Source organism: Monomorium pharaonis, chromosome 8 (genome assembly GCF_013373865.1).
Source record: "Monomorium pharaonis isolate MP-MQ-018 chromosome 8, ASM1337386v2, whole genome shotgun sequence".
Taxonomy (NCBI): domain Eukaryota; kingdom Metazoa; phylum Arthropoda; class Insecta; order Hymenoptera; family Formicidae; genus Monomorium; species Monomorium pharaonis.
The window spans coordinates 16,965,116-16,990,498 of record NC_050474.1 but is presented as its reverse complement, the minus strand read 5'-3'; the positions used below and the strand labels follow the sequence as shown (position 1 = coordinate 16,990,498).

Genomic DNA, 25,383 nt, shown 5'->3' with positions numbered 1-25,383 from the left:
TATCTCGCGGCAAGGCCACGCTACGACCCTTGTACATTATTGATGCTTGATGGACGGCCTTTGTGGAGTGGAGTGTCTCGCTGTTTGCGGGTCACCAAGCCTTGGCGTGCCGACGGTGTCACGACAGTTTTCTCGCTGCATGCTGCTTGCTTTTCCCTCCCCCCTCCTCCACCACCCTCTTTATGCAGGCACATCGACATGCAACTTCTCGATAATGGATGCATCTGATCGTGGAAATGCACTAGCATTTTTCATCGTCGCGGGCAAAAATAAAAAGGAAAAGCCAATTCTGTACTTTCTTTCTTCTTGGCGCCAGACGAATTTGTCTGTCATCGACAATCTGTCCTTTTTACCGCTTCCTTTCCAATACCGTTGAATCTTTCCAGTGGGATGCCTGAGAGTATATACGTTTCCGCATTTTTATCTCTTTGATTCCTTGTATATTTTTAAGCACGTACGTCCATACAATATTGCTCAAAAGTTTCAATAAATAAAAAGTTTTGGTCATGTTATTTTTGACCAGAAGGAAAAGAGAAAAAAAAATTGAACTAAATTGCTCGTCAAATTGCACGTATCTATTTTGTATGTTGGTTCTTTTTATATTTAAACCAAAGAAGTGTTGACGTATCGTATTTTAATTCAGTTTATATGCAAAGAAACAAACATAAAGTAAGGAAATGCAAAACAGATACTAATGAGCAAATGTGATCAGTCGAGGTAAAAAACTGTGACTAACAATATTTTATTATATCCTGCAACCACCGGTTGTGAAATGAAGAGTACGAGAAATAACCGCACCGTTGTCCACAAAAACACCCTGATTAACCCTTATAATACAATTTGTTCAAAAATCTCTATAAATTCATGAACATACTTTTGAATTTTTTAAACAAGTATGTTTTTTTAATTTTTTAAAAAAGTTTTATATGCTTTATTTTGGAAAGAAATAAAATATTGTATAATTTAATCAAATATTAATTAGATTATAGGATGGAAATGTTACTTGGCCCAAAAAGAACTACATATTTAAAATATTACTTTAGGGTTCTTTTAGTTTAGATTTAAAGCTTTAAAAAAAAACCCAAAATTTTATAAAAAGTACAATTATTTGGGTACAGGGAAGTAATTTTCAGGGGGGGACAAATAAAAACTTGAGTATTAGAAGAAAATAAACGGTGTTTAATATTTTAGTGTAAAAGTAATGTGTTCCCAAAGAGGCTAAACGTTGTTTTACTTGTACATAATCCGATTCGACATCTCATTTGTGTTTGCCAAATCTACTTTTTCATAGATAATTTTATTTTTGAAAGAAATTTTTATAGAAGCAGACATTTAGATATTAATTTAGCAATAATTTGTGCAAAATGTTTATTTTTCTACAAAAAAGCAACATTGTGTACAATTGTGGCTCATTAGTACTCGACATAGAAATCGTTGCTTGCAAAGAAATCGACGGCTTCGATTGCAACACAAGGTTTCTTTGCACTAATTTTTTTTTCATCAAGACATAAAAAGTGAATTTTTTTTAATTTCGAGAAACCCATAAATAGAAATCGATTGAACACGAGTCACTTAAGTTTTGTAGCGAATGAGTTAACGTGCCAGCGTTAATTCATTGTGATGCAATCTAAGAACATTGTTTAGAAAATTGTTTTTTTTAATATACAAAAAATATTCATTTGAGTTAATATTTAATGTAATGCGAAATATGTAAAATATGTCAATTTGAAAACAAATTATTTTTCCGCTTTGTCTGTTTATTCTACAAATATTACGATTATTTTTAATGGGCACTGTATATACATGTAGATTTTATCGTTTAAAAAGAGTTTTACGTAGTTTCGCTTTCGTATAAAAAAGAAATGTCCGATGAGAGGTAATGAAATTTGCCAATGTTGCCCAGCAACGGTCTGGAAGTTTCTTCTTCCTCTTGATTTTAAATATCCAACCATCAGAACTGCGAAAATAAAGTCTTGAGGGAGCGAGACGCGCGATAAAAGTTTCGCGAAGTTCTTAATGCAAAAAGTGAGATCTAAGGGGTAGCTTGCTTTCGGCAAGGTATATCGGTTTCTACGTGCCGTTGAAATGATGCGGGCGTGATAATTTCATAGATACGAGAGTTGGGGAATCTTGCTGATTTATGAATCGAGTCGCACGTTTCCCTATCGGCACGGCCGTTGGCAGCTCGACATATTGATCGATACAACTCCTTCGCCTCTTTATTGCATTTACAGTGACAAACATATATGCCGCGTATATATGGCTACGAACAATGACACTTAAGTGGCGGCTAAGTTCTTCGCGCAAGCAAACATTGACAAATTATATTTTTCTCATATTAGTAGAAAGTAACTTTTTCTCAATGCGTTTTTTTTTTTTCATTAAAAAAAATTGTATACAAATGCACATGTGTTTAAGTTTTCAACTTTTTGGTCTAAACATATAAGTTTCTAAGTATTTCAATTTTCTCAGATTTAGTTCAATTCAATTTGAACAAAGTAATTAAAAAAAAAAATGTTTAACGTTTCAAATAAAATATTTCTGTTCTAGAGACTTAGAAAATTTCAATATACATCGAAAAATGTTAATTCTACTAAAAAATTATCCCATGAAAAAATGATTTAAATATAATTATATATGACGTCATATACAATTATATATTTATACATATTTATATATATTTTTATATATAGACAACTCCATTGTTCTTGCCAGGTTATATCTGAAGAACTGCAAATGCTTTATATGATCATATATAATAATATCTGGTCATATCTGATTGTATCTATTGAAGTTGAGTGATTATATATATATAGTTATATAAAGTCATATACAGTTTCATATATGAAAGAACAAGAACAAACGGAGTCTATATATAAATCATATATAATTATATAAATTTGGATATAATTATATATAATTGTATATGACGTCATATATAATTATATCTAAATCATTTTTTCATGAAATATAATTATGATTTAATTTTTTTAGTAAGTAATGGGTATCTTTAACAAAGAATATTTTCTTGATACTAATTTCAAAATATCTTTCTTTGTCTCACAGATTTTAAAAAAACTCATTATTATATACCTAAAAGAAGAGTATATTAATACTCTTTTAAAAAATATTTTAAAATTTTATCAAAAACAGTCAATATAATAAATAAATAAAACTTCTGTTTAGCATAATATGTTCTTCATTAAAGTATTAAATTAAGATTCAGAATATACGTTAAATAAATTTGCTTATTGAAATATTTAGAATAAGTAATAATATTTGAGTAATTTACACAATATACATATATTTATCTCCGCACATATACACATAAAAAATTTTAATAAATATTAGAAAAGATTATATTGCAACTTCTATTTATATTTTAAATAATAGGCTTTTCTATAAAAAAAAACATTTAAAACGTTAGTTTTGCTTAAAAGAGATGTTATAAAACTATATTCATTCAAAATAAAAAAAAATATAAAATATATTCAAATGTATGTACACAAAAAATACCTGACCATACTAACTACACTAGTTCAGAATGTAAGTGTCTTTTTCTTTTCAATATGATACAAGAAAGACAAAAGACAAAAAAGTGTTAGTATGGATAAGCATTTCTGCCAACCTGTACATACATACATGATTCCTCCATATGTGTAGTACTGAAAATTCATAATACATGTAAGTAAATTATAGATTAGCAGGAGAATAGTAATCAATTTGTCGAATAACTACTTCGATGTAAAAACATAAATAAAAACCACATTAAATCTGTTGAGACGTCAACACTTTCAAGGAAAATAAATATTGACTACATAGTTGTTTTTCTTTAAAAATAAATATATTTTATATCAAAGTATCATAAAAAATTTGAAAATGTATTAATAGATTATCCTATTAATACATTTAAATATCTGTGTAAAATTTAAGTAATTTTATAATTCTTCTAATTAAATTTAAGTAAATTTATAATTCTCTTATTGATTAAAAAATTATTTTAATTTATTTTATTTTGCTTTTGATTCTTAAATAAAATGTAATTTATAATATTTATTAACAAATTTGATGAAGAAGCAATTACGAATTAAATTTTTAACTATACTAATAACACTTTAATAAATACATATTTATTATTTGTTGCAAAAGTTTGTTTAAAAAATTTTACACAATTGTTAAAAATTATTTATTAATTGTAAAACTGCAAAGTAGGGCCATTTTTACTGTATAAATCATTATGAGCTAATTTTTTGTTTTCTTTTCTACACTTGGTTTCAGGACACCCAAAATTCAAATAATTACAACTTAAAATTTTTTTGTTTGATTAGGAAAAAACCTAAAAAATTCGAATTTTTTAATTTTAATAACTTTTAGCTGTGGTATAAAGCCAAACTCTTTAAAAATCTGTATTAGTAAAATTACATGTTATTGCTTAATATTACATAACTCGAAATATGTACAATCGAGTATTAAATGAATAACAAAAAAACACTTAAATATACACATATTCATGTTATAATATGCTCAAGTAAAAAAAAAAGTATGTGTAATTAAATGCTAAAATGTAATTTAAAAGATTTTAAAATGCTCAAAAAAAATTAAAATGCCTCATAACAAATGCCGGCTGTTATGCATTGACATAGGATAATGCGATCTTTACCTCTATAATATTCAAATATATTAAATGAATCATATAACATCAAACATATTATTATTAGACCAATGAAATATTCAACCAAATCTTATTAGGAACGAAGATTGCTTGTTTCTTCCAAAACGGAATTGGCAATAAAGCGCAAAATGAAGTAAGACTGTGGTTTTACGTGACTAAAAACAAAGCAAAAACGGATCTTTACTTTTGTGCAAATAAACCTTCTCTTCTGGAATAAAAATGCAATTGTTTCGATCCAGTTCTTTAAATAGTAACTTAATAAATAATTAATGTATTTTAAAACTGTTATCAAGAAAACATCTTTTGCAAAGAATTATTATTTAAAAAAAATTAAAATTAAATAATTCCATTTCTTCTTAGCACTAGAATGATATTTTTATACTTGGTTTGCATAAATATTTCTCGTAAAATAGTCACAAAGGTTCATCGGAGATTCAACGAAAATATATTTCTCTCTAGTTGTGTCTGTAAGATAACCGCGAAAGATACTTGAGCAAACCGAACGTTAATGTCAATGTTATGCAAATATTGACAACGTTAAATATACACGACACACAAAGTATTATGCAAATTTTTAAATTTTATTTTTCATTAGGTTATAATATCTACATATTTTTTTGTCTTTTAAACCAAATATAAAGTTACTGTAAATTATGTCAATAAAGAAAATTTAAAAAGTCTTATTGACAAGACGTTTTTCAACTTGGACATTCAATAAATTATAAAATTTTTACATCATAAATAGTATTTCTTATGTAACAAACTATTTTTCTTTTGCTGTCATCCAAATTTACTGTGAAAAAGTAAAATTAATTCCTTGAACATTGGACTATTTTTTGCTTTTGTTTTATTATTTAATAAAAACGTTTTAATGAGTTTTCTAACCGATAAATCTCATTAAAAGGGAATTTTAGTAATTTATAAAATTTTATTTTATTTCTTTTTGATGTATAATAAAAACAAAAAATGGACACATTTTTAGGTATTGATTTTACTTCTTCAGAATAATTTTGAACAATAAAAAGATCTCAGAATATCTTCTATGTATATTTTAAAGTTTCATAATTTTATTAATTCCCGAAAATCGCCTTATCATGGAAAGATTATGATTAAGTTTTTTCGATGTATATACAATTATTACTTTAATTAAAAAAACTTGCCTCTCAGAACCAAGTTTTGCTTTCAGCTTAATAAAATGACAAACTATTTAAAGAACTGGATCGAAACAATTGCATTTTTATTCCAGAAGAGAAGGTTTATTTGCACAAAGGCAAAGATCCGTTTTTGCTTTGTTTTTAGTCACATAAAACCACAGTCTTACTTCATTTTGCGCTTTATTGCCAATTCCGTTTTGGAAGAAACAAGCAATCTTCGTTCCTAATAAGATTTGGTTGAATATTTCATTGGTCTAATAATAATCGGAATCAGCCTTCCGAAATGTATCCGACTATTTTCACGGCATGGAAGCATATCTAGTCGAGTTATTGAAAAATAGAACGGTGACGACTGCATGGGAAAGGTCGTAACAATTAATGACATCCGTCGATGTTGCACAGGCTAAATATAACAATACTCCACTGCAATGCGGAATTTGTGGGTTTCGTGCATAGAAGATTACAGTTAGGTTTGTTCGTTACCGCGAGCGATCACAAGGCGAAGCAACTCGTTTATTAGCGCTCTTCGCCGTCACGCGTTCTCAGCAAGATCCTATTTCCATTCCTTTGCCTGGGTTTATGAGCGACGTGTATATCTCCAATTGCAACGTATCGCGTTAAATGTATCGACAAAATTCTGTGAATACTTTTGCTACGATAAAATTCATCGCAAAAAAATTATACAAATTACTTAAATTTTCATACAAGAATGAATCGCGTATAAAAAAAAAAGATTTTAAAAAAAGACAGCAAAAATTCGCAGTGATGTATACTAAAAAATGTATACTAAAAAAGAGATATTCCCTTTCCCTGTGAGCGGCTGCCTCGGACATAGTTCGCGGACATACAGACATATAGACATCCGATACTACATAGTCATTTCTAGGTCTACCTACTTGCTACAGAACATATTTTTAAAAATTTACAAATCTGGACCAAAAATACTTGCGCGAAAATATAGAGTGTTTCAGAAATGATGGCCGTAACTTTTGGAAAAAATCCTTTTTTGAAACAACCTGTATATTAAAAATCCGAGTCCATGACAGCCGTTCTTGAAAAATTTCGAAAATTGTGAGACCAGTTGCAAGAGGATTGGATCACAAATGACGGAGTATTTCGCGAACATACAGACATACAGACTCGGTACTTACATGTACGCTTCGCGCGGGCTCAAAGCTCTTGCTTCACATACACTCACATAATCTTTTTTTGAAACAACCTATATTCCAAATTTTTCAAGGAGTACTCCTATGGACTTGATTTTTTGATGTACAGGTTTTTTCTAAAACGTTTTAATGTTGGCCGTTACTTTTGGTAAAAAAAATCTTTTTGAAACACCCTGTATTTCGAATTTCCAAATTTTTATAAATGTACAATTTAATATCAAATATTTTCGCTTGAATTTACAGGGTTTTTAAAAAATGTTGGCCGTTATTTATATTTTTATAAATCCTTTTTGAAACAATCTGTATTTCGAAAAACCAAGTTTATAAGAGCACTCCTTTAAAATTTTTTTTAATTTTATGACTAGTTGCAAGAGGATCGGACTACAAATGACGGAGTAGTTCGCGAACAAACAAAAATACATCCCGGTAGTTATATATATAGATAAGATATAATGCGCAAGGGTATTTGCAAATTTTTTACAAGAAGAGGAGCAAATATCCCTTCTTACTCTCCCTACGAATTTCTTTGCCATCCGGGCAATTGTGCATATGTCCTGTCCTTTTCCAGGGAGGAGAGGGGTAAGTGCCGCTGCGGATGCCTATGACAATACATGTTAAAATTTGACACGTTAAGTTAAAGATAAGTGAAAAACTGTTTATCACAATTAGAAAAAAAATCGAAATATTAACATGCAAATGTTACTTATGATATTTTTTTCAATTTTCTATTGGTTATAAAGAAATTTGATTGTGATGACAAAATATACAAAAAAATATAACTTATTTTTGTGAAACACATCTTGTCTTACGTATTTTTCGGAACAAATTCTTTACAATATTTTGAGGAGAAGTATCTTATAGATGTATCTCATAGTATTTTATAGAATAAATGATTAGCATCAGTATAATTACAATTGATTGGTCAACTTAATATTGTGATGCTACTATTTTAATTTAAATTAAGAACTATGTTTCAAGATCAAAACTAACAATGCGCAGGTCAAAGAACTGGATTGTCACTATGCATATAAAATCACATAAAAAATATTATTTAAACAATGAGATTTTATTATAACATATTGATTGCCTTCTTATTATTCACACTGTTTGCTTTTTCACGAATTTAGGCCACTATTCACAGTCGAGTCTTGTATTTAAAATAAGTTTTAAGTTCTATCTTAAGTTATCATAACCAATCACAGAGCCGTATTATTATCTTGAGATATTACTTGAGACAGTCTTGAAATAAGATTCAACTATGAATACCAGCTTTTTGAAATTATGTATTATTTTATTTTTCATTTTCAATCGATATTTGTTCTTTAAAAATAAAATTTTGTTTTACCGTATTTAAAGATTAAGATTTATTTTAATAAAATAAATTAATATTTCATAAATAAATTTTTTTAGGTGTCTTTCTTTACGTATTTATATAAAATTTTATGATTTTTTAGTTATTAAAAAGGAGATATTGTTAGCATAATTCAGCTGTATGAAGGTACAAGAGTATTATTCCGAATACGTGACCCGTTCTCTTACAAGTGTCTACCTGTGTGTGAAATTATAAAAGCACGAAAAAGATTGGTATTGATCGTCGAGAGACCCTTTTTGCGTCGCGTATCCCTTGGGTAGCTCGTCAGTGCACGATCTTATTCCTCTCTCATCTTCAACGTCGCGGAACAGTTTCTGTGATCATAAATCTACGTTATTCCCCAACCGCGCGTTCAATGTCTCATGAAAGTTTTTTTTTCAGAATTAAGAAGTAACGCATTACTTGTAGCGCCATTATCATTACCGTTATCTTTCTTTGATAATAACCGTTATGTTGTTTTTTATATGTAAGAGTAACGGTAACGCCATTGTATATTTACAGTAATAGTAAATCAGCTAAATTCAGCCGTTACTCTTTTCCATCGTTACTTTAGGTCTCTACTACTTATCTTTATAGCAATTCAATAGATTCGCGCACCTCTTCAATGTGCAAATAAAAATTGTTGTGTGTAGTAGATCAAAGATCACATGTCTTAAATGTAATTACGCTCTATTTATTTTTATATTTCATATAATATATTTTAAATATATTAATATTGACAAACATACTTTATAATTTGAACTATTTTTATTTAACTAATTCCAAATTATTTTTAATAAATAAATCCCAAAGATTTTTAGAGAAGTAGAGAAAAGAGAGATAAGATGGCGATCTAATAGTTCTCCATTTTTCCTCATTTTTATGAAAACATAAAAATGATTGGAGAGAACATGAAAATATTGATATATACCTATATATATATATATACACATATATTCGTACTAAAACTTTGACTATCATCTGTCAATCTAACAATTAGAAAAAAATTTATAAATAAATTAAAATATAAAAAACTTTTAAATTTATATTTTTATAACCGTATCAATTTCAACATTTTACTTCCATGTACGGATAGGATGATTTTTATGTTTATTTATTTATTTAATAAAAATGTGTCAGTGCAAAGCAATTAAAAATATTAATTATTGTATACACGTTTTTAGACATACTAACTGTAATTTTATTTAAAAAATGTAAACATTTACTGTATAAAAAACAAATACCAAAAAATTATATATGATTTATTCAAAACAAATTTTATTGATTTAAGAAATACATTTGCTAAATTTAACATTAAAAAATAATAAACTTTTATAACTACAAAAATTTAGATATTATAATATTTAATAAATATAATTATAGATATTTAATAAATATAATTTATATATTTAATAAATATAGATATTTATTAAATACGTAAATAATATGTAAACGTGTAAAAGCATTAAAGAATATGTGCAGTTTTTCTTTTAAAAAATGAAAAAAATAGATCACTTTAAACTAGAATACACTCTTTAAAATGCATATGTTTAATTTCCAAAAAATAATGTTGTTTTAGAAGGCTTATGTCGATAATTTTTTTGTAATATATAAAAAAATAGAAGAATTATTAAATAATTTAAAATAGTTTACTATAAGAATTAGTTTTTAAAGCTGTAAGTTATATATATATATATATATATATATATATAATATTATTAATTATTAATGTAATTTTATAATCTAATATCTTCTTTTTTAACATTACGTAAAAAGAAAACAAATTATTATCTACTTTTTAAGTAACGATAACGATAACATGTTACTTTTATGAAATAGATTCTTTCGGTTTTTACCGAAAAATAACGATAAATTTATCTCCTTTTAGATTAAGGTATAAACTACGATTGGCGTAATTCGTAACTCACCGTAAATGAACCAAAGAATATCACGAAGAAAGTCCATTTTTGTTTATAAGATACAAAGACGTAAATAAATATTTGTAAGAGAAAGAGAGAGAGAGAGAGAGAGAGTAAATACGCGGTTAAAATGGTCATACTAAATTAATAAAATTGTTACATGTATGTCTCATGTGCTCATGTGAGTCACATTTTGACCGAAAATATTCCTCACGAGTCAGAAATGCATGTCGTGAAAGGTGGCACAAACAAGTTACGTAGCACCGTTCTACATTTTAGCGTCACGTATTCAATAATAAAGACATGATAGAGGAAATTCATATTTTTCACAATCTTTTCTTGCACGACGATAAATTTACTCATTTTAAAAAGGAAGAAATATTATCTAATATACATAACTAATAAAAACACTTACTTGGTCATAGAATTTTCGTACTAATACTTTCTGTGTGATTTTATATCTTTCACGATTCATCAAACTGTGCGCGCCAAATAAATTTTCGGTTTTCAAAATACAAAATCAATTATAAAATAGGCAAAAATAGTAATATTATGATAATTAATTTAATAATAACAATACTAATAAGAATCTCTTTCCCTCAAATATAAGAAAGTAAAGAATTTGTTGCTAAAAATAATACCTCAGCCAAAAATCAAACCAAAGACTGACGACTTTTCCGGGCAGGTGTCTTCTCGACACTTAAGGCATGTAATATTTTTTTATTATCTAATGCATAATTCATGTTATATTGCCTTCAAATTCACGTCTATATGATATTCCTGGCTCAAAAAATATTTCTTTCAATAAATAATGTGAGAGCTTTTCGCATTTGTCACTTTCTACAGCTTCTTAAAATTCTTCGATACATTATAGTACTTTGCGATCATGATAATTTATTATTTTCTCGTCTCAAGTAAAGAATTTATTATCCCAATCTTGACAAATTATCAACAAAGTGCCATTGTGCCGTGAATTATTAAGTTGGATTTATGGACTTTCAATTCATTTCAGATCATGAAGCTTAAAACTGTTCTTTCATCGATTGGGTCAAACGTAAGAAAACGTATAACGTAGAAACGTGTAACGTACAAAAAAAACTCGACAATCTCTGGCATATCTGTATTAATTCTACACATCAAACATAGAATTGTAGCAGTAACGTCGAAACTGACTTATCATAGTATTAAGTACATATACAAAGAGTAATACGACTTTTCTCACAAAGTTGTCCCTCTTTACTGCGTTCAACAGCACGTGTAAAGCTTTGTTACATCAATAATTGTGTTGCTATGGAGAAATATAAAAATTTATTTTTGAAAGTGCATACAAACAGAAAAAAACTTCTACGTGAAAAATTTATTATTATGTCATGATAATATATGATTATCATATCACACACACAATTTACATTATTATTTTTCTAATATGTGTGTTTAAGAGTAACACTATAAATAATTACAATACATTATATAAATTATAAGTCCCTAAGTTAACGTAACATTATACGAGATTAAAATTATTAAGGGTCGATAAATTTACAGGCTGAAAAGAGATCAAATTTATAAACAAAATTATCTATTCGCAGAATATATCGTTGAAATTTTTTAAATCAAAATCTCACATCAACATTTTCTAGTTCATTATTTTATTTTAATATTGTGTCGGCGATTTTAAAACAAATATTTAAACCACTATAATTACATAATATCCATATGTTATTGCGGTAATGTTGGATTTAAAAGATATTTTATTTATTATATTTTATTTATTTAGATATTGTATTTATAATATAACACATAATATGTTTTTAAGAATTTACTATGCCGCAAACATAAAGAATATCGCGATGTTAACGTTACGTTGTTAATATCCTACGCGGAACACTGACGCGTTAATTTCCCTCTTTGTACGTGATGATATCCCGTAGGATAGCAAACCCTATCTACAGATAGGACCTAATGACGTGCGGAAGGCACGTAGTCAGCGTTTAAATTTTGCTGCAATATTTGAAAAATGTATTTTTCTCGCGTTTACAAATTTAATAATAAATGTAAATGACCTATTTTATTTTATTTTACACATTTTATTTTGTAAAAAAACAAAAAAGTTAATGTAAATTTATCTCTTTGTAAATACAAGATGTGGTGGGTGATATTAATGTTTCAGGTTATATGTATTAAAGTATTTTCCTTTCAATTGTTGTAGCCCGTATGCCTTTCCGACCTGACAGAGGTATATATATTCCACTGCGTAAAATGCCAAATTTATCCCTTTCTCTGTCCCCACGCGTACCTCAATATGTTATTTAGTGCGAGGGATGACGATGGAATATCACCTGGCACAGCAACCTTAATATATTTCCTTTCACCCAACGGTAACGTCGTAAAAGGACCACGATATCGACATATACAGTTTCCCTCTTATCCTTCCACATACATTACTGATCTAACATAAAAAAAAGGTTAAAGAGTAGTGTCGTTGCGATAAACTTTTTAAGAATTTTTATACATTTTGTCACACAAAAAAAACAGTATCAAGCATTAATATCAAATTAAAACTAATGTCTGATTAATAATTATTGTTTTATATAGGTCTACTTTGTTTAATTATATGCGTGATCAAGAAATTAAATTCTCACATACATATAATTTTATGTTCCTTAAAAAAAGTGATAAACTTAAATTGTAACAAAACTTTTTTTTTATTTTAACATTATATATAATGTAAAAAGCACAATTTAATTATTTTAGATAATAATAATTAAAAATTAAGAACTAATTTTGTATTAAAGGATATCTTATTTTTAATCTAATATTTTTCCTCTTTTCTGTCAACTCATGAAAATTGTTGATTGTTTTAAAAATTACGATATTTTCAAAACAACAACAAAACAATGTTCTTTTTCCTATATAAGAAAAATTGTGAAATTAATGTTACAATATCGGAGTTGCACGGACAGAAATCATCATACAGTAAGACATGAAACATTGTATATTTTTCTGAAAAAAGCAGGTTTTTATAAAAAACTATTATACATCTTTGGCTTGGAATGACTTAGATGAATAATAGAAAAGATTACAATTAGTATAATTTTTTAGACGTTTTTTTTATCAGAAACATATGATTTGTTTAGATATTTAAAGAAATAATAACCCATAGTTTATATATCTATAATTCTTTTCTATATAAAATCAACCAGAAACAAATTCTTCAAAAGCGATAATAAAATTTGCATGATTTCTTTTTACAAGTTGCGTAATTTAAACAATAATGAGTACATTGTTGACAATATTAGATCATTTTATTTGCGATATAAAACATTCAATCGTGGAGCTAATATATCTTTCTATAACTGGAAACAGATCATAGACGTGTAGTTCGTTTTTTTATAATTTTATTTTTAATTAAATTGTCTTTCTTAAATAAATTGTTTATTTTTATTTTTAAGTCTTAATTATTTTATTTTTTTTAATGTTTAATTCTAATTTTATTTATTTTACATAATCTTTGTTGTTTAATACATAAAAATATTTAGTTAGAAAATTGTCTTAGTTTATTTTATAGTTAACTTTTCTTCTATAAAGCCATATCTTTGTCATTATTGCCTACTGAGCCAGTTTTAAGGTTCAATTTCTCAAATGTTTATTCTTGATTGTGTTGCAAACACATGAATTATTACAAAATATGGAACAGTATTACAAAAACTCCGACGTCACCTGATAGAAAACACTTCCTAATTTATATTCATGTTTTCAAAGTTCTATTTTTAAACATATAAATAAAGTTAAAATCTTTTTTTTTTTTTTTAATTTAATATTATTAGCTCATCTACAACTGCGCGCCAATAATTTCATCAGTCTTGAAACACAGTTTATTAAGCTAAGCATCAACGCTCAGAAGAATCTTGAAAATTCCTCTTATTCGAGGAAACTGTAAATAATTTATGACGAAAAATAATACCTCAGCCAATTTTATTTTCAACTTTCGCTTAAAAAAAATATCAAAAATCAAAGTGCTATGCCGCACAGTATTGGTGACCTTTCTTTAGATTCTACACATATGTATATACATTATTTTATAATCTGTAAAATAAAATTTTTTGCTAAAAAATAATAGTTTCTAAAATAACAGTAAGAGGAGGATGCGTTTGAAAATTTAAATATAAAATGTTTTAAAAAAGTTGCTTTATTGCAGATCTCTGTCCCAGATAAGTGGTAGAAGGTGAGCGAATATTGATCAGACATAGTGGAGAATGTCAGTATGGAGTCCGCCATCTGTGCGCATCAAACTTAAGCTATGCGAATTATAAGATCATCTACGTATAAATAATCAGTAGATACCCGAGAAGTAAAAAAAAAATGAAAAAAAAATTATCACCTCTCTTCATCACTACAAGTACCTCGTATTTTGCTTATCATTGAATATGAATTCAGATTGTATTCGCTAAGTATTACGAAATTGTTCAAACATCAATAGATGATATTTCGATCGCAAGTTTTAAAAATAGAAGAGTCAAGTCAATATTGCGATTTTTGATGACTTCTCTATCAGTAAAAATGTAAAGCGCAATAGAGACATGATTAATTGTTGAAAAACGCACGTTCATTCTAATTAAAAGTAGCTCGTAAAAAAATTATCAGTAAGTATAAACCAGGAAAAAGATGTAACGAGTAAGATAGTCGTAACTATTAACTATGCGAAGTGCATGTCATGCAATAAAAATGTCGCATCTTTCGTATGTTTTTGTACACTGAAAAAAAGATTTGGTTATAATAATCCAGCCTTAGTTAATGTTACTCAGCGCCCTGGTGAAATAGTTTCAATTAAACATAAGGTAAATATAACAAAATAATGTAATTATAACAAAATATTCACCATTACTACCAAATATTATTATAATTTTGTTATTATTACTATATTTATTTATAACAACCAAATATATTAACAATATCATTACTAAATAATTTTACAAATTTACCAAGGATTTTTTTTTTTTTTTTTTTTCAGTGTATATATATGTAATTTCTTCAAAAAGTATTTGCCTATATATTATATTATTTATATTGTAAATCGAAAATACATCGCGCTAATATTTCTTTTTTATCCTTTAAAGATAAACCCTGATAAGTAATTGTGTCCACGTAGCGATAAGGCTTTATTATTTATCGACGTACGTCGAAGAATGCTCCAGGGAAGCGTAAAGCGCTTCGCATAGGGACGAAGATATTTCGTCCGTCATATAAATTTCTAATAAACAGTTGCGCTTTCTTTCGCTACAGTACCAACCGTGATCCATGAACACATTGCGCGGGAACGTATGGATTTATTATTGTAGTCAACATCGAATTGCGATGTCGTAACTTCTTTCACCTCTTCTTCGCCTTCATGAGTTTAAGTTATGCAATAAGAAACGTTATTGCAAAAGCGAAAAAATAAATATAAATTTTCCCGAGAGTATTCCCTCAACTTCTTCGTCTATATTTATTTATAAACGTATACGTAGTTTTTCGCAACCTTTTCACTCGCTTCATCTTTCTCAAGAAAAGATTTTAATTATCTCCTTTATAACGGATTAAGATGAAATCTAAATTAAAATGTCTGACGGGTTAAAGAGCTAAGAAATCTGTGATAATTTTTAAGACGCACTAAATTAATGTATGAAAGTAAAGTTCTAAAAAATTCTTATAAACATATATATAAAAAGAATAGAAAAATATTTCTTATAAACATTTGTCCGAAATATCCTCCGTTTCTTTTTTGAGATCATCGTTTCTCAATGATATCTTAATCTGACTCTCAGTAGTCCAATCGTGGCAATTTTTAACTAGAGATCTTCAGGAGGCTTTCCGCTATAATCTTCTACAAAACGGGTCAAACAAAATTAACAAAAATGGCAGCTATTATTAACAAACACTGAAACTTTTTAGTTAATAAACTGATTGTGAGTTTATAACTGCTATTTTGTTACTTTTTATTCAATCTATTTTGTAGAGGTTCACTGGACAGCGGCAATCCTTTGAAAAATTTCTTAAAAATCACGGATAATTGGATTTCAGAAAGCCGAGTTGTTATAGTAAAGGGGAAAGAAATTTTGGAACTGCCATCAATCTTTCTTAAATATTAATAATATTTATTAAGTGACAATAAAGATTGATGTTATTGTGCCGTCAAGTACGTTAATCCTCCCTTGACATATTGAGCGTGGCAAGCGGCTGATAAAACGGTATGAATGGAGCACGCGCCATTTTAAACTCATTATTTTATTTTGTATCGGGTATATAATAGTTAGACATCAGATAAATGCAATAATTATTGCACGATAAGAAATTAATGCGCACTATTCCTCATAAAAACGCATCTACAAGAATTTTATTTGCTTTTCTTGTATATCTATTATCACGAACGAGTTGTCATGTCGAAGACAACATGCAATATGCTAAGTGTTCCACTAAGTGTAGAACTGTACTAAAAAGGAACTATGACCAAATGTCCTCCACTGATTTTAATAAGCTTTACTCCAAAAAGAATAATTTTGGTATACATGGAATTCTTTAAGTCTTAGAGGATTTTACTCTTATTTACGCTTCAAAAGGATTCTCTTCTCAAAATAAAGAAAAAGATAGTACACTGGAACCCCGCGTTAGCGGACTGTTCGGGGCTTTGGTCCGCTAACGCGGGGTTATCTCCTATTGCTTGGTTTCACTCCCACTCCGTGAAATACGCGACTGCATTGCTCATTGCTATCCCCACACACGCTCCTCATGTGGGCCGAGTGCATATGGAGGGGATAGTTTCCGCTAACGCGGAGTACGCTAACGCGGGGTTCCAGTGTATAAACATAATATTCTTACAAATTACTTTTAGCATTATTATGAAGTATTTTTGAAATTTAATTTTTATTTAAAAAACTTTTTTCTATCTTTTACAGTTTTGATAGCATTTGCTTAAAAAAAAGTAACTAATTTTTTTCAAAGGGAAGTTTTGCCCTTAAACATTTAAAAATCCGTAATATTTGCTTATAGCAACGAAATATTTCGAACAATATATCATTACTAAATGCATCTCACAAGTTTACCAAAGATTTCTTCAGTGTAATAAAAAATATACGTTACTTATTTTCGTCTATATTTTAACATATCCAAAGCTTATTAGAATCGAAGGGAGACATTCGGTTGTGTTTCCTTATAATTTGCATGCAGAAACAATATGGGTACTTACACAGAGAAATGATACAGGAAGCACTTCCAGCCAGTGGGACGCTCCAGGAAGTTGTAAACTTGACCCTGGAAGGTGGCTTTCCCGGCACGTCGATGTTCCTTGACGCGGTAGCGACCTTCCCAAGCGCGATCACCACCGGTTCCCAGCAATAGCTTTGGGTCGACTCCTAAGAGTTTGTCGTTTTTACTTTTTTACCGAATTTATAACAAATTGCAGATAAATCAATACAAACTGTACCAATTTATGTTATGTTTTCTGTGCAATTTTATTTAAATTTGTCCAAAAGAATAGTTATTGTGTATTCGACAATAAAAAACTACTCCTTTTAACTAAATTATTACAAAACTATTATTTTCTAAAAACAAGTAATTTTTTAAAAAAAGGTAAAAAGAAGTATATGTATATTATTTTAGGCGATTAAGGAAATACGCGAGAATCGTTAAATTCAATTTTTTCCACTATATTTTATTTATTAAATTTGAAAATCAAAATAATTTTAGTATTCAAAAAAATTTCGAGACGCACTTTAAACAAAAGCGAGAGTAAAGCTTATTTTCACTTTATCGAACCTATTTATAAATTTTTTTCAATCTGCTTTTGTTTAAATTGTGACTCTTAGTTGTGTTATATAATAAATAGAATTTTATATAATGAAAAGGACTATTTTTATAAAGTGTTTATGTAGCAGAATAATATATTAGATTTATTATTTTAAAATTTATATTTTGAATTAATATAATTAAAAATATAAATTATTTTGAATTAATATTTTGAAAATAAGTGTCTTTTATGCTCTTTAACAGATATTACGCATCTGACTTTAAAGTTTTATATATATATATATAAACAATTTACATGTAAATTATAATATTGATTATTAACATTAAGTAATGTAATTTAAAAATCTAATATTTTACTTCATAGCATTTTACACAAAAAGATAACAAACTGTTATTTTCTAAATAACGATAATGATTACTTTTTATCTGTAATAACTGCGGTACTTTTTAAAATTAGTAATAAATTTATGTTTTGCAAAAAATTACGGTAACAATAATGTTTAAAATTATAAAATAATGTTTTCCTGCATATATTATAAATTTTTACGCGTATTATAATTTTGCATTTATATACTAAATACGCCTTTCTTTTTGAAATATAAGACGTTAATGTATCCTTTCTCTCGTCCTTCATACATCTATTTTTAGTGCACTTTGACTTCGTCTTTTCTTTCATCAATCCTTAGTAAACTGTAACCGAAAGCTCCCTGCTGAAATGCTTTTGATTGCAGGATATGACGTCACGCGGATCGTTACGCGGGCCAAGAATGAAAACGATTCGATAGTCAATATTTAAGGAACATATCCCGTGGACCTCCAAAAAATTAATAACACAATTTGTGTTCAATTTGAAGGACAAAAAGGTTTGATTTCACGTAAAAATGGCATCAAGTTTTCGATCTATCCACCAATCTCAGACAGCCTAATAGTGCTATTTCATTGAAATCGAATAATACTTATAAAACTATATGACTGCAGTAATTGCATCTTCATAAAATCAAATATAAAATTAAATACACGTCACAAATGATAACAAAAGCACAGTTTGTCAAATGAGAGCGTGACCTGATATAACTTTTAGAAATATTTATTATTTACAATTAAAAATATATATATACTTATTCTGAGCTACGTCACAATCATATTAATACCCCATTCAGTCATCGTTATACAGAATGGCCTAACATTTTCGAGCCACATTTTCCGCTAATTTCACAGTGTATTCTTTTGACAAGGCAAATATGTCTTGTTAATTGCTTCGTGCTCCACATTTTCATCCTCTTCTTTATATTTTATTTCGGTGGACGAAACACTGCTTCATAAAATGCCCAGACATTTATAATTGGGTTAGCATCAGACGATTACGATGGCCAATCCAATTGATTAATGTTAGATTGTTCTTTCCATTGAGTATAAAGTCTATTTTAATTTTTTAGATCATTATTTTCTTGTAGTAATTAATTTTCAGTACAACTGGGTCTTTACGTATATTACGACATAGAGGAGGCCACCTTTAGCAAGCACATTGCAGAATAATTAGCCTACTGTTTGTCTAACAAAAATCATGACAATCGTGTTTAATAAATTGTATTAGTGAAATTTAAAAAAACTTTTATAATATATATTTCAATTTTTATTATAAGTACTTCGAAACATAATGCTGTATTTAAATAAAATTAAATCCTTTTTTAATAAAACAAATCATATTTTGTTATACATATTTCTTTTACAATTGATAAAAAAAAGTTTAATGGTTCTAAGAGTTTAATAACTTTTGTGACATTTTTTTTCTATACAATTTCAATAATATTACAACATATTTTCTTTAAACAAAAATAAATTAGTTTAAAAAAAAATAAAAAGATTATAATTATAATACGTAAAAACAAATAACAACAAAAATTCTTGCAATTTTACTTAAAAAGAGTTTAAAAAAAAGAGTGGGAATATTTTCGAAATGTTTCTTTATATTCAGTATTTTTATTTAATTAACTTACATTTATTTTACAGAAACAAATAATTTTAAATAAAGCAATACAATAAAGCAGAAAAAAACAATTATTTAAATGTCTTTTGATGAAATACAATTTTCTTTCATTACATTATTAAATAATCTTCCAATGATTACCTCGTAAAGTCTCCATTCACACAGTTAACTGATTAGTTAATAATTCATAAACAAAATTCAGTACATAAAAGGTATAAGATCGCGCAACGTGCTTTAGTAATCACGCAGCTACACAAAGAGAAATATGTTTTTAGATTTAATAAAATTTATTAAAAACTATCTATTTGAAGTAACAAATATGATTATTTAATTTTTCAATTAATATATATTATTGTCATAAATGAATCTTTTCTTGTTGAATTTGTGCTATACGCTCTGACGCTTCGATGTGATTAGACAGAGACAGTCTTATTTACGTTGTCTAGCAACACCTCCTCACATTTTGTAACGTGTCCTTTTTTGGTTACAGCAGAGTACCTCTCTTATATGTATATCCTTAACTTTTGTGTTTGAGTTCATTAAAGATTACGCAGTACATAATAAGTAAAAATCATTATTTTCCATCATCCTGTGCAACATTTCTTATATATTATTATTTGTGTTAAGTAATTTTTATGACTATTTTAAAATGATTTTATTATTTCAGCGTAAAATATTTATTAACAGTGAATTAATTTTTTTCTATTTAATAAATGTTTTTATTTGGTTAACTAAAGTTGTTAGTCAATTCCACTTTTGACATATGGCTCTATATATTATTTTAAAAAGTTAAATAATTGCATCTTTTAGTTCAGTTTATCGATTTTTTCTATTCTAATACATAAATTTTTTTACAATTAAGAAAATTTGGTAAATATAAAAACATTTCTCTTTGGATGTAAGAAGATTATTGTAATAAATAAAATTTAATAAAATATATATATAACTCAAATTGAACTTTATTGTGATTATATGATTACTCACATAAACTTATATAAGTTTTTAAAAACTAAAAAAATAAACATAATTCTCTTTATTGCAATAATGAGGCTAATAATAAAGAATGCGTTTAACACGATTCAAATTTAAAAAAAGTTTAATTTAACAAAACTAATTTATATCAAATTCACATTATTCAAATTATATTAATAAATACTGTCGATTTGCAATTTTGTGGTTATTGTTATTACATTTATGCGGTTTCGCATAGCCAATTTCCGACTCCTGAATAAACGATTAATATACATATAATACGCTATTAGTTATTCAAAACATTCATGTGAATATATTTAAAGAGAACAGTAAAAGCAAAAACATAGATTTTGCATAACGCATAATGCATAACGCAGGAACATTAACCAATTCAAATTGTATATTTCCCTAAGAGAAATAAAGGCTTCTGATTTTCTTATACGTTATCCATTAAGTATTATAAAAGTCTGATATTCCTATCCTAATTTTGCGAAGCAAACAAGCTAAATAAATAAAAAATAATTGGATGATGCGAATAAATGAATAAATGAATAAATAAATAGCAAATAAATTTCGTGTATTAAAATTCTACGATGTAGTGTAAATATACGTTGCACATGTTATTTACTTGCAAGAAGTAAGGACACAGTTTGTTTACTTACGTTTAATTACGCATACATTATTATATTATTATATTACCTACGTCTTTGTTTATCAAACTTAAAATATTGTTGGTAAAACGAATAAGAAGCGAGGTTTGGGTTGTAATTAATTCAGAATGTTATAAAGAGGCACATCCTCTTGACGTCATGTTCTTCAAAAAATTTTGAAATGAAGAGAATACAATGGTTTGACAGAAATAACAGTAATTCAATCAGTGCGGAGAATAAAATTGAGTATTGTAAAGCTGTAAAATTGTTATAATATGAAAACTGTACCTCTTTAATAAAGTTAACAAAGTTTAACAATTATTACAACTTATGTATGCCAAGAATGAATATGAGCGTGGACATGTTCTCTGTACGATGTGCTAAGACTTTTTGAGTATCTTGTGAGAACAAAATAAGAGTAATATGGAGAGAAGCATACTGTACAATTTTGAAAGGCAAAACAAAAATTGAAACGTAAATTGCCATAGTGGCAAACGATAAACATTGTAAGAAACCTTCTCTTTCTTTACATCGAAACAGATGATCGGTGGATCTTTGCAGATGTCGGCAATTTTTGAAGGAAATATAACATAGTAATACACTTTTTTTTTTCCTCACCTCCAACCAAAGTGTCATTGTTGTCAGACTGCAAAGTAGCACTGGTATCAGATAAGGGCGACGGAGCCGGTCTTAAATCCGATGGCGGCTCCAATCTCAGTAAATCACTTCCGCCATCTCCACTTCCTCCATTTCCTCTGCCTACCTGTACAATCGTTACATTCAAAGGTCCCCGGTTACCTAAAACAGAGAGAAAAAAAGGGAGGATATCATAATGAAATTGCTTACTAAAAAGAACGAATCATCGAATTTTAGGAAGAGAGTGATTTTCTTTACATTATTACGTTACGATTTTTATTAATTTAAGATGTTTATTCAAATTTTGTAGAAGAATTCCCTGAAAATTCCTTAATTTTTAAAAATTTTACTCAAATAAATAAGATTACAGAAATTTTCAACGCAGCTTTGAAATAAATTTATTGTATTATAAGCGTTCTTTAATGTTCTTTAACTAACAACAAAAAAGTCATTAGAACTGATAAAATTAAAATGTATTAATAAATAATTATATAAATTATATAAATAATTTTTCAATTCTTTTTAACGTATACAAAATTGTTTAATTTGTAATATTACTAAATTATTTCTTACAACCGGTGTATGTTTAAACATATCAATGAAGTAGATCGCCTACAGTCTGCATCGGATCTTGAGTGATGAATTTAATTTTTTTTATTAATTTAACATTTTCAACTCGTATAAACTGCGCGCCAACAGGTTTCATCAGGACTTCCAACACAGTTACTAAGCTAAATACTGATGCTCAAGAGCATCTTAAAATCTCCCCTTCCCTGAAAAACTGTAATAAATTTATAAATAAATTTATTGCGAAAAATAATGCCCCAGCCGGTGGTCGAATTGGTTAGGAACGTTGTTAAACGTTCTCACGGAATAATGAAAGATCCGAGTTCGAATCTCGGTTGAAGTATTATTTTTCGCAGTATATTTATTTATAAATTTATTATTGTTTTTCGGGGAAGGGAGGATTTTAAGATGCTCTTGAGCATCGGTATTTAGCTTAGTATAACTGTGTTGCAAGTCCGATGAAACCTGTCGGCGCGCAGTTTATCTGAACTGAAAATATTAAATTAATAGAAGAATTAAATTTATCACCAAGATCCGATGCAGACCGTATAGACGATCAACTTTATTGATATGTTCAATTTTTGTAGCAAAATTACGTAAGAAACAATTTTACTTTTTAAAACGTAAAAAAATTGTCAATTTTGCAAGTCTATATTCTCTCGTCGTCCGAAATGTGCATTCAAAATTGATTATCTTAGCAATTAAAATGTCACAAAAACTTTTTTAAAAAAATTACTTTATCGCTAATAAATAAAATAAATATGCCAAAATCGCTATTTTTCAAGTATTTTAATTAATTTATCTCGGAAATCCGACGTGATGCAATTATTCTGCGACCAGAATCGGATTCTGCGAGCAAGCTTACACAAGAAACAACTTTTGTTTTCTAAAAGGTATAAAAGTTAAAATTTTACAGGTCTGTGTTATCATTTCCTTTAGTTTTTTTTTTTCTTTTATTTAAGCGCCCTGAATTGCGTTTGGGATTCATCTGTTTAAAACAAACATTGCTTTAACTTGAAAAAGTAACGCAATTAAAAAATGCAAGTTATATAAAAATCAACACTTCGCAAGACCGTCACTAAGTGATAATTAACCCTCGTACCGTTTTCTTCATCCTTGAATAAGCTAAGCTAAAATTAAATCCCTTTAACCGGATAAGATCTCTTCCTAAATCGACCGTGATCCGTTTGCAAGATAGTTTAGTGCACAATCAACGGTTATGCCCGTTTCCACCAACGTGGTTTAAAATTTAAACCGAGTTTAAACTCTGATTAATAATATTTTGCGTTCCATCAGTTTTTTAATAAAAGTTTAATCGATTAAACGGCGTTTATTGTGAACGCCAATTTTTGGCCGGTTAAAGTTTAAATAGCGTTTAAGCAGAAAAATTTTGCGAAATGTCAGTATACTATTGAAAGTTATATGTGCGGTGCATTATTTTTTGTACTTGGCATTATACATATTACGTTTAAATTATTATGGCTTATTATGATATTTTGTCATCATCCGATGATGAAGAAGATATTGTAAGACATATTGACAGAAAGCTTAGAAGATATAAATTACGTATGAAATAATATTAATTAATATTTTCCCAACATGTTTTTAGCGATTGTACAGTTCGTACAACTCCTTTCGAACGGAACATGAATTTTACTTGTAAGTCCTCCCAACAATCTTCTTTTTCTTTTACAGAAACACTGTTGCTTTATTTTCTAAGATTTTACAGCTTTCCTGCACTAATTCGATAGGAAGCATTTTCTCTGCTTCTGTAAAATTTTTTCTTTTTTATGTATTTGATGCTCCATTTGTACATTATTTTATAAATAATATATAGCAACTATTAATTTCTTATAAATAATGTAATAGGATGTGACGATAAGTATGTCAAATATTATAAACTAGATTAAATTTAATTTTATATTTATATATAGGTATATATATGTATATATAACATATATATAATTTATTAGCACCAATCACATCACTCGTTACAAATACAGTTTAAATTAGCACGCATGAAGTACGTTCAGTTGATCAAGACAAAGATAAAATCGAAGGAAAGCAAAACAAGCTGACCAAAGATTAAACTGCGTTCAATTTTGAACGTAGTTCACACAAACTCTGATCTGAACCACGTTGATGGATTGATTTAATGATTTATCACATAACAAGTGACTTGCACTTTGATTCTGAGGAAAACGTATTCATACAATTTGTAATCATCATGCTTCGTTGCAAATATGGATAGAATATCATTCAGTTGAGAACGAAAAACACGTTAATGCTCATGGTCAGCAACATGCATATCAATTAGAGTGAATAGTTAATTACAAATTAATTTGATCAACGTATATATTAACATATATTATACTCAAATACGGTTCTATCATAATATTATCTATCATATATTACCTAATAAATACTTTTTTAATCAAATATGGATTCCAGAACAACATAATTAATCACAAAAAATTTTTATCATTGCATATACTATACATACATGATTTAACAAGAAAAATATCAATTT

General features: G+C 27.8%; 1 protein-coding gene across 1 annotated transcript in view; it reads right to left on the bottom strand.

Annotated features, from left to right (window-relative positions):
* Positions 1-4,246: 4,246 nt before the first annotated feature.
* LOC105833306 (potassium voltage-gated channel subfamily KQT member 1) overlaps positions 4,247-25,383 on the bottom strand; it is a 41,595-nt gene continuing 20,458 nt past the window's right edge. The window contains exons 3-5 of the mRNA XM_036291263.1: positions 22,269-22,448; positions 17,482-17,647; positions 4,247-7,591 (exon numbers count right to left, since the gene is read on the bottom strand). Coding sequence (XP_036147156.1) covers positions 7,507-7,591; positions 17,482-17,647; positions 22,269-22,448 — 431 coding nt within the window. The 3' untranslated portion in view covers positions 4,247-7,506. The remainder of the gene's footprint in view (positions 7,592-17,481; positions 17,648-22,268; positions 22,449-25,383) is intronic.